The following is a 15158-nucleotide window of genomic DNA, read 5'->3' as shown; positions in this document are numbered from 1 at the left end:
CTAATCTACAAAGAAAGCCCTGTTACTGAAACACTCTGCCATCATAATTTGTTTCTATGATATGACATTTTGTAAATATATTCCTGTCCTAATTATAATTTCTTATATAGAAAAGACAAAAAGAAAATGTTCATTCTTATCTCTTTCAAGAAGGTTGTCAAAATATAAAAATCAATGTATTCTGTAAAATATAGATTAATGTCACTCCAAAGTCTATGCATGGTTAGATCTGTCTTCTCATCAGTCAGGATTTTTTTTTTCCCATCAGTCAGGATTTTACACTAGCAATGAAATAACTGGGAAAGCGAAGGAAAAAAATCAGCTTCAAAATTCATTCCTACCTTTTTTCAGCTTTGAAAGAATAGATTAAACCATTATGTTAAGTGAGGACCTTCTCAATATATCCATACAAAAAAAAATTAACTTTCATCAGATTTTCAGACTATTTGATCTTCTCAACAGGCAATACTAATTTGTAATTATTACAAGGAGATATTGTGCATAAAAGTTTATACCTTCAAGAAGACTTTTTTTTTTACATTTTCCTTCTAACCCTTTTCACAAAGAATGATCAGAAAAATAATACAGAAGAAAGGCTGTTCCAGTTTCAGAAAGAAAATTTCCTGTGCAACGTGGAAGAAATTACCAAGTAAAATTGTAGCATTGTATCAAAGCTGCTAAAACTCCTCTAAAAAACAGCATTGAGGAAATTAAATGGACATAAGTATGCATAAATAATTCAATACATTTTAAAGCCAGTCAGGGTATATAATCTATTTAAGAATGGGGATAGGATCTGTTTATGTTTTAAATTAAACTTTGCACAGAATGTTTTCTATGATTTCACAAGTTTACTTAAACAAATAGTAATGTTTGCTAAATGCATACTATGAGAAAAATTTTAATATAATTCTCTTATAATCATTATTAATACAGAAACAACTCATTTTATGTATGAGATGTATCCCTGAAAGTATGTATATAAACAGACATCTGCAAATTGAATCACACTGTAAACATTATGGAAGATTTTAATGCCAACAGGATTGATATACTTTTATAAAGTAGACAGTTACTATTATTTTATACATGCAAAGCACAATTATTAAAAATCTAATATGCTTATTTCACCTAAAATAATGTAGTTAATTCCAAATTCACTTATTTCCATCAATATTTAATGAAAACACTTAGAACTAGAATTCCATTTTCTTGAATTTGAAGGACTTTTATAGCATTTGAACTACTGCTGCTAAGTTACAAGATATGTGGTTGAATGTTAGAGCTTCCCACTTCTTCCTAGGCCTGCTAATTACTACTGTTCACTATTCAATGGTGTATCCCTCAGTTCTTGTTGAAAGCATTCTTTATATTCTTTCCTCAGCCCAAAGTATAAATCTCTCACAAAATCTCTCAAAATATAAAAGTGGATACCACTACTATAATTAAAGGCACTAAATCATCAAAATTATATTTTTATGCCTCTATATGTATAGTGGATATGGACATATATGGATAGACTAACAAAATCAATTCTTTTAGTTTAAGGCCCTCTACCAGTTTTACAAATCTAAAAAAATAAAAAGAGCAAAATTACTATTGGTCATCTAGTATGGCATAAAAAAAACGTATTTATCATATACAGAAGATAAATTACAAAGGCATTAGTTAAAACAGTATTTTATTCACCCAACAAAAGTATTTGTCAAGTTCCTTAGAAATAGCTGTAACATATAAATAAAAGTTGGTTTTAAAAAAGGATTCTATTTTGCTGGCAAATCATTTACTACAGCGTTTTGCTGACATTATTTTAATGAATTCTCATAATGAAAAACACAATATAGCGTACATTAAAAAAAGGAAGAAGAAAAAACTGGAGGCTTTCGTCTGTTCATACAAGATTTTTAGTGGGATAGAGAACCAAGGTGAGAGGCAGAGAATAGAGGAAGTTAGCAAAGAACAATGGTAGGAAGAGGCAACAGGGTTATGGGAGCTCTTGTTCAGGTACAATGATAGCAGAAGACAGAATTACAACCTCAGCAGAAATTTCCAAACAGCCTCCCACTCATCACCATTAGTAACTGTTCTATCAAGACAGAAACATGCACCCTGTCTATAATCCATCTTACTACCCACTGTATCTTGAAGAGCCTACCAAAAACCCTCCTAAGCACAAAAAAAAAACTTAAGCTATGTGCTTAAATAGAAGTCCAAACTGAAAGACTCTGTTTAAAAAATTTTTACACAGGCAATTTTTCTGGAACACTAGAAAGGTTATTTATTTAAATGCAATTTATTTTGTGAGGCAAACTTTACATTTTAACAAATTAGTGAAAGATGAGATTTTTAATTTTACATACATAAAATTCAAATAATGGAAAGAGAGGATATAATAGCCTGAGAATTAAAGAGTTGGCAAGTTTTTATTACTGACTTACTGCATGACTCACTATACAAGTCAAACTAATACACAGTCCTCAATTATTAGACTAGAGAGTTCTACAGATTCAAGTGAAATACTACAGGGTTTTATAACAAATATGATACAAAAATGTAAGTAAAGCTTTCCTTTTTCTAAAACAAAACAAAATAAAAACAAAGACCCCAGGAAACAACCATTTCTGCATTTATTATTCCTCATAGTCAATGGGTTACCTGGGAAATTCTACTACTCTGGGCCAGATTTAGTTCTCTTGGTTATACTCAGTCATGTGTTTGTAGTCAGCTGAGGGCTGGCTTAAGATGGCCTCTGCTGGTACAACCTAGACATTCCCCATGTGTTAGTCACATCCTTCTAGCAGGTTAACCCAGGCATGTTCTCAAGGTGATCAAAGAGAAGCAAAAGCAGAACATGAAAGCACTTTTTCAAACCTCTACTTTGTGTCCAGTTTACAAATATTTTTTTCCCTTGCTGACCTTTTCTTAAAAATTGTGGTAAATATACAGAACATAAAATTTACCATTTTTACCAATATATTTTTTTTATTTAGAGAGAGAAAGCATGAGCAGGAGAGAGAGAGAGAAAGAGTGAGTGAGTGAGAGAGAGAGAGAGAGAGAGAGAGAGAGAGAGAGAGAGAGAGAATCATAAACAGGCTCCAATGTCAGAATGGAGCCTGACGCAGGGCTCAATCCCATGACCTAGGGATCACAACCTGAGCCAAAATCAAGAGTCAGGTGCTCAACCAACTGAGCCACCCAGGTGCCCCCCCCCCACCATTTTAACCACTTTTAAATGTACAGCTCAAAGGCATTAAGTACATTCATACGGTTGGGCAACCGTCACTACCATTAATTTCCAGAACTTGTTTCATCTTGCAAAATTGAAACTCTATACTCATTAAAGAAGTCCCCATTCCTCCCTCCCTCCTCCCTCCCATCCCCTGGCAACCAGCATTCTACTTTGTCTCTATGATTAGGGCTAATCTAAATACCTCATATGAGTGGAACCATACAGTATTTGTCCTTTTGTGAAAGGCTTACTTCATTCAGCATAATGTCTTCAAGGCTCATCCATCTTGTGGTGTGTATCCTAACTCCTTAAGGAGTTGTATGTAATGTATATACCACATTCTGTTTACCTATTTATCCACCAATTGATATTGGATTGCTTCCATTTTTTGGCTGCTGTAGATAAAGTTGCTATGAATATAAAAATGGGTATACAAATACCTCTTCAAGTCTCTGCTGTAAATTCTTTTAAATATATACCCAGAAGTGGAATAGCTAGATCTTATAGTAAATCTATTTTTAATTTTTAAGGAAGCACCAAACTTGTTCCATATCAACTGTACCATTTTACATTCCCATCCACAGTGTACAATAGTCCTAAGTTCTCCACATCTTTACCAACACTTGTTATGTTATGCTTATATTTTTTTACAATACCAAGTGTAATGGGTGTGAAGTGGTATATCATTTGTGGCTCTGATTTACAATTCTTTAACTATCAGTAATGTTGGGCACCTTTTCATGTACTCATTGGCCATTTGTAAATCTTCTTTAGAGAAATATCTATTCAAGTCCTTCACCCGGTTTTGAATCAGGTTGTTTGTGTTTTTGTTGAGTTTCAAGAGTTCTCTACATATTCTGGATATTAATCCCTTATCAGATATGATCTGCAAAAAAAAGACTTTCTCTTGAAAATTAAAACTCTTTTAAAGTGAAAATATATATATATATACAAACTGCTATAATTTTTTAGTTCTAAGAACTATACCAGACACCAGAGATAAAAAAAAATTAATGGAATCTTTCTATTTAATAATTTCCCTTAAGAGGGAACAGAGAGAAAAAAAATGTCAAAATTATAATAGATTATGTAATGTGTTATAATAGACATGTACAGACAGTACCATGGAAGTACAAATTTCTAGATGATGGGAAAAGCAACATCAAAGGGATAAAGGTGAAAGAGAACACGAGGCATTACAGGATCAGATGACAATCGCAAAGATGGGGGATAGAGACAGAAGGTATGATAATCAAAGAGAAAGTGGCCAGTAACTGAATACCGCTATTTGTCATAATGAAAATGTTAACCTTTGTGTTGACATCACTGATGAGTACCGTGATTATCTGGACTCTGTGAAAAAACATTATATCCTATGGATCCAGAGTAGAGGTTACTCCCAAACATTCCTAATAATAATCATGCTAGGGCATAAAAGGGTATATCCTGAGGTGGGTAAAGAAGGGAATACTCTCCCTCTGATACCGGAAAAGTGGAAGCTCCTGGATTCTATGTGAAAGAAACTGAATATGGCAGTGAACTGGTACCTGCATATGGGGATCTGCAGAAACAAGGAAGTGATCCTCAGATTGAGATGGTAATCACTGACAGCCATGCACTTCTGCTATGACTGGGTAATCAGTAGAGGTTTATTTAAGTACTTCACCATGGCCTTAAAAGGACTTGCAAGAGTTAAAGGAAGAACTAGGCATATTCTTGGAATAAGTCAGCACTAAAAGCAAGAAGTCTGGCATCCTGAGAACTTTAGAATGACTGGTTCAAGAGACAGGCAGGGGAGAAGCAACAAAGAACCTCTAGGTTAGATAAATATATAAAAATTCTTTAGGTTTTGCTAGAAATTACGAATGAAAGTACTTAGGAGAAAGACTGGATTTCCTGCCCATCTGAAAAATGGGTGCAGGGTCTCAGACTCCTGATACATTAAAGGACATAAGATCCTAAATTTAAATTAGAGAAATCAATTTCAATTTATGATGTATTTCATCTTAAATTTCTTCCCAAGTCATTCTAAAAGGGCCAAGAAATAATGACAAATCCAGCAGTAACAATCACAATAGGCCAAACTAGTCTTCAGATATTATCTCCCTTTAAAAGGGCTCCCAATAACTCCTTAAAGAAATACATGATTCTAGAACTGCCAGAAAATATAAGAGTTAAGACTGGAGCACTTTGTCACACAAGACAGCATGAAGTTATCAAAGACTACTAAGATTATACTAAAATGACTCAGGAGCAATTTAAAGAAGGTCCTCGTGGTCAGAAACAGAAACGACTGAATGGACACCAGAGAAAATAATAACTGCAATGGATGGAAACATCAAATACATTTAGGTCTATGAGTTCATAAAGATGTTTTTTATTTTTATTTTTTTAATATTTTATTTATTTTTGACAGAGAGAGTGCAAGCGGGGCATGGGCAGAGAGGTAGGGGGACAAAAGATCCAAAGCCGGCTCTGTGCTGATAGCAGCAAGCCCGATGTGGGGCTCAAACTCACAAACCGTGAGATCATGACCTGAGCTGAAGCCAGGCGCTCAACCAACTGAGCCACTCAGGCACCCCATGAAGATGTTTTTTAAAAACTTAGGTGTCACTGGAGGATGTTAGGAACCAGTTCACTGTTTTAAAAGCTGGCATAAGAGGAGAAAAATTTAAAGGTTTATCCTGCTTTTCCAATGCAATGTACCACTGAATAACCTAACAGTAGATGAAGGGAATGGGTCCCCAATAACAAATGAAATTAGAGTGAGAGAATGTAAATATCATGATTTTTCAGTCATTACAGAACCAATGAATCTAGGCATTACATATCAATGGCTACTAACATCACAAAAGAGAAATAAAGAAGATACTACACGCCCTCTGACAGAAGAAGGCAAAAACTTCCTATGAAGTATCCAATCTGAATTCTATCAACCTCTGGACCCAACTACCAATTTATATGAAATATAGAAGATGGAGGAACCTGTTAGACTATAACACAGGGATGCAATAAGCAAACTCCATACTATGAGGAAATATATACAACAAACAATATGTTTCTTCAACTAATGAATTAGATAGAAAGAAAAGATGAAAGAGAAACCTACAGAATTAAGAGAGACTTAAGACTTAATCAGTATCAACTGACTACACTATGTGGTCCTTATTTGGATCTGATCTGAATAAACACACTAAAAAGAATTATGAAAGTTGTAATTTAATTGGAAATGTGATACTTAGTAGGTTTCTGATGATATTAAGAAATTATTGATACTATTTTAGGTTTGCAAATGGTATTATGGTTATTCTTTAAAAAGGGACCTTCATTTTTAGAAGTACATATTGAAATATTTATGAATAAAATTATGTCTAGGATTTTCTTCAAAGTACTATGAGAAGGCAGAAAGAAAATGAATATAAAAATAAAATAAGAGTATCCACGAGTTGACAACTGTTGAAGCAGGGTAATTGGTAGATGTAAATTTATTATGCTAATTTGTCTACTTTTATATATGCTTGAAATTCTCTATGAAAAAAAGTTAAAAGAAAAAAAGGACATATAACCTTATTTTATATCACAAAATGATGGTACAGAATACTCTATTTACTGACAGCCTAGGACAGAAAAGGAAAGTTCTTGAAGAACCTAAGACATAGGAAAACAGTTAAAAAACGGTGGATGTGTCAATGTGTATATACATGAGTGTATGCATATAAAATGCAATTATTCCTTACTGATATGTGGTCCATTAGGAGTAACTTTTGCTTTATTATTTACATGTCTTACATTTAAAGAATCAAATACAGTTAATATATTTTATAACCTGGGGAAAATGTCGCATATATTTTTTTACTACCTTTAGTGAATGGCAGGCTCTGTGCAAGGCATCAGAAAAATAATGGTGAACAAGAACTCTATCATATAGAGCTTAGTGAGGGAGACAAGAAGAACCAAAACAAAGAGGTAGAAGGACATGTAAAATGCAGGATATTTAGGTGTTATGAAAGAAGCAGATAGTGGTATATCAGGGAAGGAAAACAGTAATGGTCCTATGTGGGGGTGACCTAAAGGACTAGAGTCATTCACTCACAATGTAGGGAAAGCAACATAAAAAGCAGAGAAAGCAAGACACTGAATTGGGAAAGAATTATTCTGCAGTCAAAATAACTGTAAGTCAAGGGGCACCTGGGTGGCTCAGTCAGTTAAGCGTCTGACTTCGGCTCACGTCTTGATCTCACAGTTAGTGAGTTCGAACCCCGTTGTCAGGGTCTGTGCTGACAGCTCAGAGCCTGGAGCTGCTTCAGATTCTGTCTCCCTCTCTCTCTGCCCTACTCTGCTCACACACTCTCTCTCTCTCAAAAAATAAACAAACATTAAAAAAAATTTTTTAATAAAGTAAAAAAAAATTACTGTAAGTCAAGAAAGGTTCAAGCACTGGATTTATACAATTCAAAATTAGATTTAAAGAGGATTGATTTTGAGGTAGCAAAGAAGTCAGGTGTGACACCTGGAGAAGTGCAGAAGAGTTACTTGTCTTTTTATAAAAGTGCCAGTGAGAGGTGGCCATTATTTACTCACATGTGTTAACAATTACTAACACCCTTAAAATAAGTTAATATTTTAGAATAATGTCTTCCTAAATGTACATGGAAAAAGGAATACAAGTGTTAATACTTTTAACTTATCAACTTCTATCATCCATTTTTCCAAATTTTTCAGTTTTAAATGTAAATTTTAAATTCAATTTTAAATTTCACTTTCAGAAAGTGAAAATACATTTAAAAGATAAATATATTAAAGCTATAGTTATATAAAAAGATCTTTACAAGGTAATGTGAAAATTAAAGATAATCAAATTTATTGTTATAAGCAAGACAATTCTGTTTAAGAGGATTACTGAGAAATTACCTTGGACAAATCTCTGAAGTTACTTGGCAAAGTAAGATCCAATTCTTCTGATTCATAATTAGTGATGACCCAGGGAAACACTGGATACTGATTTAAGTCATTGTAACTCCGTCCTGACAGAGAGAGAGAAGTCATTCCATTTAGAATAAGAAAATAAAACTGACTCAGGGGTATCATTTACTAAAAATAAGAACAACTTAACTTTCTGAGTGCCAGGCATTGTCCTCAGTGTTACACATGTATTATTTCATTCAATCCTATAATAAACCTACAGAATTATCATCCCCCATTTTACAGATAAAAAAACGAGACACAAAAGGTTGCAAACTGGCCTAAAACCGTGTAACTAGTAATGGTCAAATGATATTCAAACCCAGATACTCTGGCCCCAAGTTTCTGTTCTTATAAAATACACTTGACTATTTTTTTCTTACTTGAAGGCCTGCATCAAACAAAATATTCTTTATCAACCCTTAAAAAAAATTTCAATTCTCATAGAGCTTTTCAAAACAAGAATCCTTTCTCTGCCATTAATTAGCCAACCAATCAAGCAGCTAATCAACCAAATTTAAGTGACTTATTCTCTGCGGACACTCATTAGTCATCTGTAAAATAAGAGAGTTGTACTAAATAACTCTAAAATTTCTGCAACAGCTTTCAAATTCTATGATCCTCTGAATATAACGTGCAGCATCATCAATGTTGGCTTTCCCCCACTCATAAATGCTGCCACATACTCTTCTACAATTCTTCTAAACTAATGACATTCAATGACACATTTAGGTCTATTAAAATTATGAATAAAACAAAGGATGAGATAGCCCTGCTACTTATATACAGCAGTTTTCTGGATATCACTATTTTAGGGAGCAGCATAGTGGATCGTATCATTGTTTCTAACATCAAAACACTAGCATTTGAATCCCAGCTCCACTATTTACTAGTCTAAAACCTATTTTTCGTTAGATTTAATGTGAACACTTTCACCACTAAAATATAAGGGAGACAAGTATATTAATATTGTTTGAATTCCTTTCTTATTGTGTATTCTATCATCTTTTCTCTTTCTCAAATATATGCTGATGTCATATCAATATAGAGCTGAATATTAAAGTAGTTCTTCACAGATGCTTGGTATCTGAGCCTTCCTTATGATGTTTTTAACTTCATTTCACTCTATTCATCTTGAGGACTATTAGAGTAACACAGTTCTTCCTTGAATGACCTGGAAACAGTCTTAACAAAACATGAATAACTGGGACAATTTTAATTCAGAGGTCATTATGTCACTACCTATTTTGGTCAATTTTAATTTCTCCCAGAAAAAAGTAACCAAACTAAGTGGCAAAAAGCAGTATATTTTTATTCTCTCCATCCATTTCCCTCTTCTTCTGATTGAGATGTTAGTAAACATGTTAGTAAAATCATCATCTTGTCTGTTCTTAGGTAATCAAATTTATTATATCTTCAAAAAAAGAGTATGCACCAGCTCACTGCAAATAGACTTTTACTAAGTAAGGTTAATTCTTTATATAGTTACTAAATGCCTACTGGACTGCCTTTTGGGAAATGTATCATAGTGTCATGAGAACCTATATGTATCACAGATAATAGCATAAAAGAAATCTTAAACAACATTAAGACCCAACCCACCTTCTAGGGTATATAAAAACTATCCAAAATAAATTATTGGTTCTATTCCTCAAAAAGAGTATTTGGGGAAAATATTTAAAAAACACTTTTAGGCACAAAAGAAGCTATATGAGAATAGACTATTTCATAAATGTTGCTTCCTAATTATTGCTGCACATTCAATCTATGCGTTCATTGACTTACCACATGCTTAATTAAAAAGGTCCATTTAACTTTTTCTCTCACTACTACTTAAAAATATTGTCAGTTATTAGTTACATAATATCTAAGTCCAACACAATTGTTCAATCTTTCTTCATTCCTTTTCCTCAACTGCCTGTGAGATGAACACCTCCTTAAACTGGTAAAATTTAGACTTTTCTTTTCTTTTCTTTTTTTTTTTACTTTTTTTTTTTTTAACTTATTATTTTTTTTATTTATTTATTTTTGGGACAGAGAGAGACAGAGCATGAACGGGGGAGGGGCAGAGAGAGAGGGAGACACAGAATCGGAAACAGGCTCCAGGCTCCGAGCCATCAGCCCAGAGCCTGACGCGGGGCTCGAACTCACAGACCGCGAGATCGTGACCTGGCTGAAGTCGGACGCTTAACCGACTGCGCCACCCAGGCGCCCCTTCTTTTTTTTTTTAATGTTTATTTATTTTTGAGACAGGGAGAGACAGCATGAATGGGGGAGGGTCAGAGAGAGAGGGAGACACAGAATCTGAAACAGGCTCCAGGCTCTGAGCTGTCAGCACAGAGCCTGACGCGGGGCTTGAACTCACTGACCGTGAGATCATGACCTGAGCCAAAGTCGGATGCTTAACCGAATGAGCCACCCAGGTGCCCCTAAAATTTAGACTTTTCAATGTGAGCCCTTAAATTCCCATTTCCATAATACTCCCTCTCTTCCAACCTTCTCTAACAGTGCCTTTATACTTTGTGAGCTGTAATTCCTTCACCTGAGCTCGAGCCTATCTCACTCGTAACTTGCACTGTTACTTTTTCTCTCTGTCCCCCTTTCATGGTTTCTCATCTTTGCCTTAATCCATTCTCTCTACTATTAGACAAGAAGACTATCATCTATATCTAATGTTCTCATTTCATCTCCAACCATTCAGTTCTTATAATCAACCTTTTTTGTTTGCTTTTAAAATGAACCCCTAGAGGGGCACCTGGGTGGTGGCTGAGTCAGTTAAGTGCCCAACTCTTGATGTCAGCTCAGGTCATGATCTCATGGTTTGTGAATTCGAACCCCGCGTCAGGCTCAGGAGCCTGCTTGGGATTCTCTCTCTCTCCCTCTCTCTCTGCCCCTCCCCAGGTCACATTCTCTCTCTTCTCTCTCTCTCTCTCTCTCTCTCTCTCTCTCTCTTTCTCTCTCTCTCTCCCCTCTCTCCCTCTCTCAAAATAAAGTTTAAAGTAATAAAATAAACCCCAAAGGTAACCAACACGTTCCCAAATGCCAAAGCTAAAGGTATCGCCTGTACTCATTATTAATTCTCTTGTACTTCTCTAATAACATTTGATACAAGTGACCAAGACCTTTCTGTCTATAGATCCCAGAGTCTATAAACTCTGGGATCACTCATTCTCTTCTTTACTAACTTTCCCTTTGTCTTCTTGCCATGCACAAGAACAATCCTAGACCTTGTCTCACTGCTTTTTGTATTATCTGTCTTGGTAATCTTAACTAATTCCTGGTGATTTCCAATCTATGCAGATGAAATTCCATGTCCTATCTCCAAATTCCAAATACCCTCTTTGACCAATACTTCTAAAAAATATTTTTAATATCTTAATTTGGATGTCTAGCTACACATTAAAATCATCATCTTTCCCTAGATCAATCTTTTCTGACTTCCTTTCTGTTAATGGCACCACCATTTTCCTAATGATTCAGGCCAGAAGCCTGGAAGCCTTTTGTAACACTTTCTTCCCATTTACCCCCTACATTCAGTCATCTGGATATCAAATGTTTTGTACCTTGTAAATCTTATGTTATTTAATCCTTAAATTCCCACTGTCACCTCTTTAATGAAAGCCCCCTTTTTTATATACAATTACTTCTTAACTCTGCTCTCTGCCGAGTTTCTCTCCACTCCAGTTTATCCTTCATTCTGCCTGCAAGTTAATTTTCCATAGAGTTCTAATATCATTTATTTGTTCAAAATCTTGCAAGCTTCCCAATGAATTGGCTGCTAACTCCTCAAACTGACAGAAAATCTTGTACAATGTATCTCCATAACAACTTTTTAATTTTCTTTCTCATTATACTTTTATGAATACATGCTTTACATGTGCACATGCATATACATATATATAAACTATACCATTAATCATTCTCTAGCTATAGTTCATATTTTCCCATCTTTATATGCTTCCTTATGCCTTCAATTTTACATGGCATCATCTCTAATCTCCAACTACCACCTCTGCTAAAGTAATATCCATCCTTTGCTTTTTAATTTTTTTAATGTTTATTTGTTTTTGAGAGAGAGACAGAATGTGAGTGGGGGAGGGGCAAAGAGAGAAAGAGAGACAGAGACACAGAATCCGAAGCAGGCTCCAGGCTCTGAGCTGTCAGCACAGAGCCAGATGCGGGGCTCGATTCCATGAACCATGAGATCGTGACCTGAGCCAAAGTCAGACGCTTAACCGAGTGAGCCACCCAGGTGCCCCTAAAGTAAAATCCATCCTTATACGAACATGAAATCTTTCCTAATTTTTTCCTTACTCCCATCAACTGGATGAGTATAACAGAATTTCCCTTTCTCTCTGCCCTTTTAGTCCCCATAGCACTTTGAATACCCCTTTGCTATAGAATCATGTAAATGCTTATATACATACTTAAAATAACTTCTCTCAGTATCTTTGTGCCTCAAATACAAACTGTCAGTTTGTTGAAGTGAATCTCAAATGTCACACAAACACATTCAATGTTTTCTTCATTCTAGTTATCACAAATGAAAAGTAATGACACATTTCTATTCTTACTCTCTTTCAAATGTAAGTGCTTCAATGGGTGATGTTCAGTAATACTACACAATTATAGACCTTTCATAGAGCCATTTACTCTTCAGATTTTCATATATGGCTCATAATATAAGTATCCCTTTACTTAATATTTTACCCACAGTTTGCTTTTTTCCATGTTGCATTTTTGTTTCATCATATAATATTCATAATTAAGTTATTAACAGGTTAAGATTTTATATGGCTTTTCATTTCTACTATTCCATAATGCATCCATTCTTACTATATTAGTAAGATTGTAAATTTTCATTTTATATTTTTGCAAAAAGTATAATGGGTGTGCACCCATTTTGAATTTATTCAAATAGCCAGCTGTTTATATGTAAAACCATAAACTCTATTACCAAAATTACTCTTGATAAGGTACTCATGTAGTAATAATGAAAATAAAAGTAAGGGGCACCTGGGTGGCTCAAGTCGGTTAAGCGGCTGACTTTGTCTCAGGCCATGATCTCACAGTTTGTGAGTTCGAGCCCTGAGTCAGGCTCTGCAGTGGTGATTCTCTCTCTCTCCCTCTGCCCTCCCCAAAATAAATAAATAAACTTTAAAAAAGGAAAATAAAAGTAAGCTACTTATACTAGTACTCAAAATAATATCACAATAATAATCTATCATTCAAAAAAATAATTTATCATTTGAAATAAGTCAAAACGTGAGCCCAGATTACCTGCTATCGTGTTGAGAAACATCAAGTACTCAAAATTTGAAATCTCTCTATGTTGCCATCGCTGGGTCATATTAGAAGCTTTAAAAAGCTGACGTGGACTAGCTAATGAAATACGCCTGCAAAAAACAGAATTTGGTGTAGAATTGATTTAAGCTTAATTATATCATAAAATAATGAATATCTGTGCTTATTCTATACATTTGATATACAAAATGATATCTGTATACTGTGAAAAGTTCTGTTCATGTTATACTAATGAATAGAAGAAATATTTCAATGCACAGTTAATGGTTAGATGATTTGGAATGGCCACAGGTCCATGACACATGTTGTATGCATTAAAGTAAGCCATTATTTTTTAAATATAATTTATTGTCAAATCGGTTTCAATACAACACCCAGTACTCATCCCAACAAAGTAAGCCATTATTAATATCTAGGTTCCATAAGTGTTGATCAATAATAGTATGATTAACAACTTACTGATTTACGGATATAAAAGGAGTTATAGTAATTGAGAAATGTATCTAAAATTGTATGCACATCTTTATTAATAGTTTTCTTAAAGATAATACATTTGTACATTTTAAATTTAATATTATTCTTATATACTCTTTATGACAGGGGAATGAAGGATTCTAAACTCTTTAGGTGTGTATTCATGGGGTGGGATAAAGGTAAGAGAAACTATAATTTTTTTTTTGTACAGCTTAGTAATAGAAGACCAAGTTTTCTATGTTTTCTGAATGCAATGTAAGTAACAAAATATGCAACTAATACTAAGTAACGGTGGAAAACAGGTGGCAGGATTAATTATTACATTTAGAGTCTAGAACCAAGGAAAAGGTAACTATATTTTTTTTTCAGTGTTATTTTCAAAGGTATAATTTACATACCATAAAATTTACCCATGTAAGTATACTATTCAATGATTTATTAATAAACTTCTAGAGTTGTGAGATTATCACCACAATGTACTTCAGAACATTTCACCACCACAAAAACTTGCCTTGTGACTGTTTAGTTAATCCCTGTTCCTATCCTTAGCTTTATGCAACTATCAATATGCTTTCTGTCTCTATAAACTTGCCTTTTCTGGACATTTCAGATAAATGGAATCCTACATCATGAAGTCTGCATCAGGCTTCTTCACTAACCATAATGTTTTTGAGATTTATCAATGTGGCAGCATGTGATTAGTAATTCATTTCTTTTGATTGCTGAATAGTATTCCAGCCTATGAGTATGGAATATACCACATTTTAAAAATCCATTCACCAGCTGATGGATATCTAAATTTTTTCCAGTTTTAGATTCTTATTATTATTCTACTTTGTATTACTATGAATATTCACAAATATGTCTTTATATGAACATATGTTTTCATTTTTGGAGGAGGGGGGGTTGTAGAATCCCAAGGGTGTAAATGCTGAGTTGTAAGTTGGGTTTAGTTTAACTTCTTAAGAATTTGCCAAATTAAAAACTAAATACATAAATAAATTTAAAGAAATTTGCCAAATTGTTTTCCATTTCAACAAGCAATATATGGAGTTCCAATTTTCCACATCTCTGCCAATACTTGCTATTGTATATATTCTTTACTGTAACCATTCCAGTGAGTGTAAAATGGTATCTTATTATAGTTTTAATGTACATTGTTGAGCAACTTGTCATGGCTTATTAGCCA

The 15158-nt window shown here is 34.1% G+C and overlaps 1 protein-coding gene across 6 annotated transcripts in view; it reads right to left on the bottom strand.

Annotated features, from left to right (window-relative positions):
* Window positions 1-15158, bottom strand: part of LRBA (LPS responsive beige-like anchor protein) — a 780253-nt gene that overhangs the window by 187661 nt on the left and 577434 nt on the right. For all 6 annotated transcript variants that reach the window (XM_058721178.1, XM_058721180.1, XM_058721181.1 and 3 more), the window contains exons 43-44: window positions 13472-13587; window positions 8141-8253 (exon numbers count right to left, since the gene is read on the bottom strand). In XM_058721178.1, the coding sequence (XP_058577161.1) occupies window positions 8141-8253; window positions 13472-13587 (229 nt within the window). The remainder of the gene's footprint in view (window positions 1-8140; window positions 8254-13471; window positions 13588-15158) is intronic.

Source organism: Neofelis nebulosa, chromosome 3, assembly GCF_028018385.1.
Source record: "Neofelis nebulosa isolate mNeoNeb1 chromosome 3, mNeoNeb1.pri, whole genome shotgun sequence".
NCBI classification, from domain to species: domain Eukaryota; kingdom Metazoa; phylum Chordata; class Mammalia; order Carnivora; family Felidae; genus Neofelis; species Neofelis nebulosa.
This window is presented reverse-complemented; position numbering and strand designations above follow the sequence as displayed.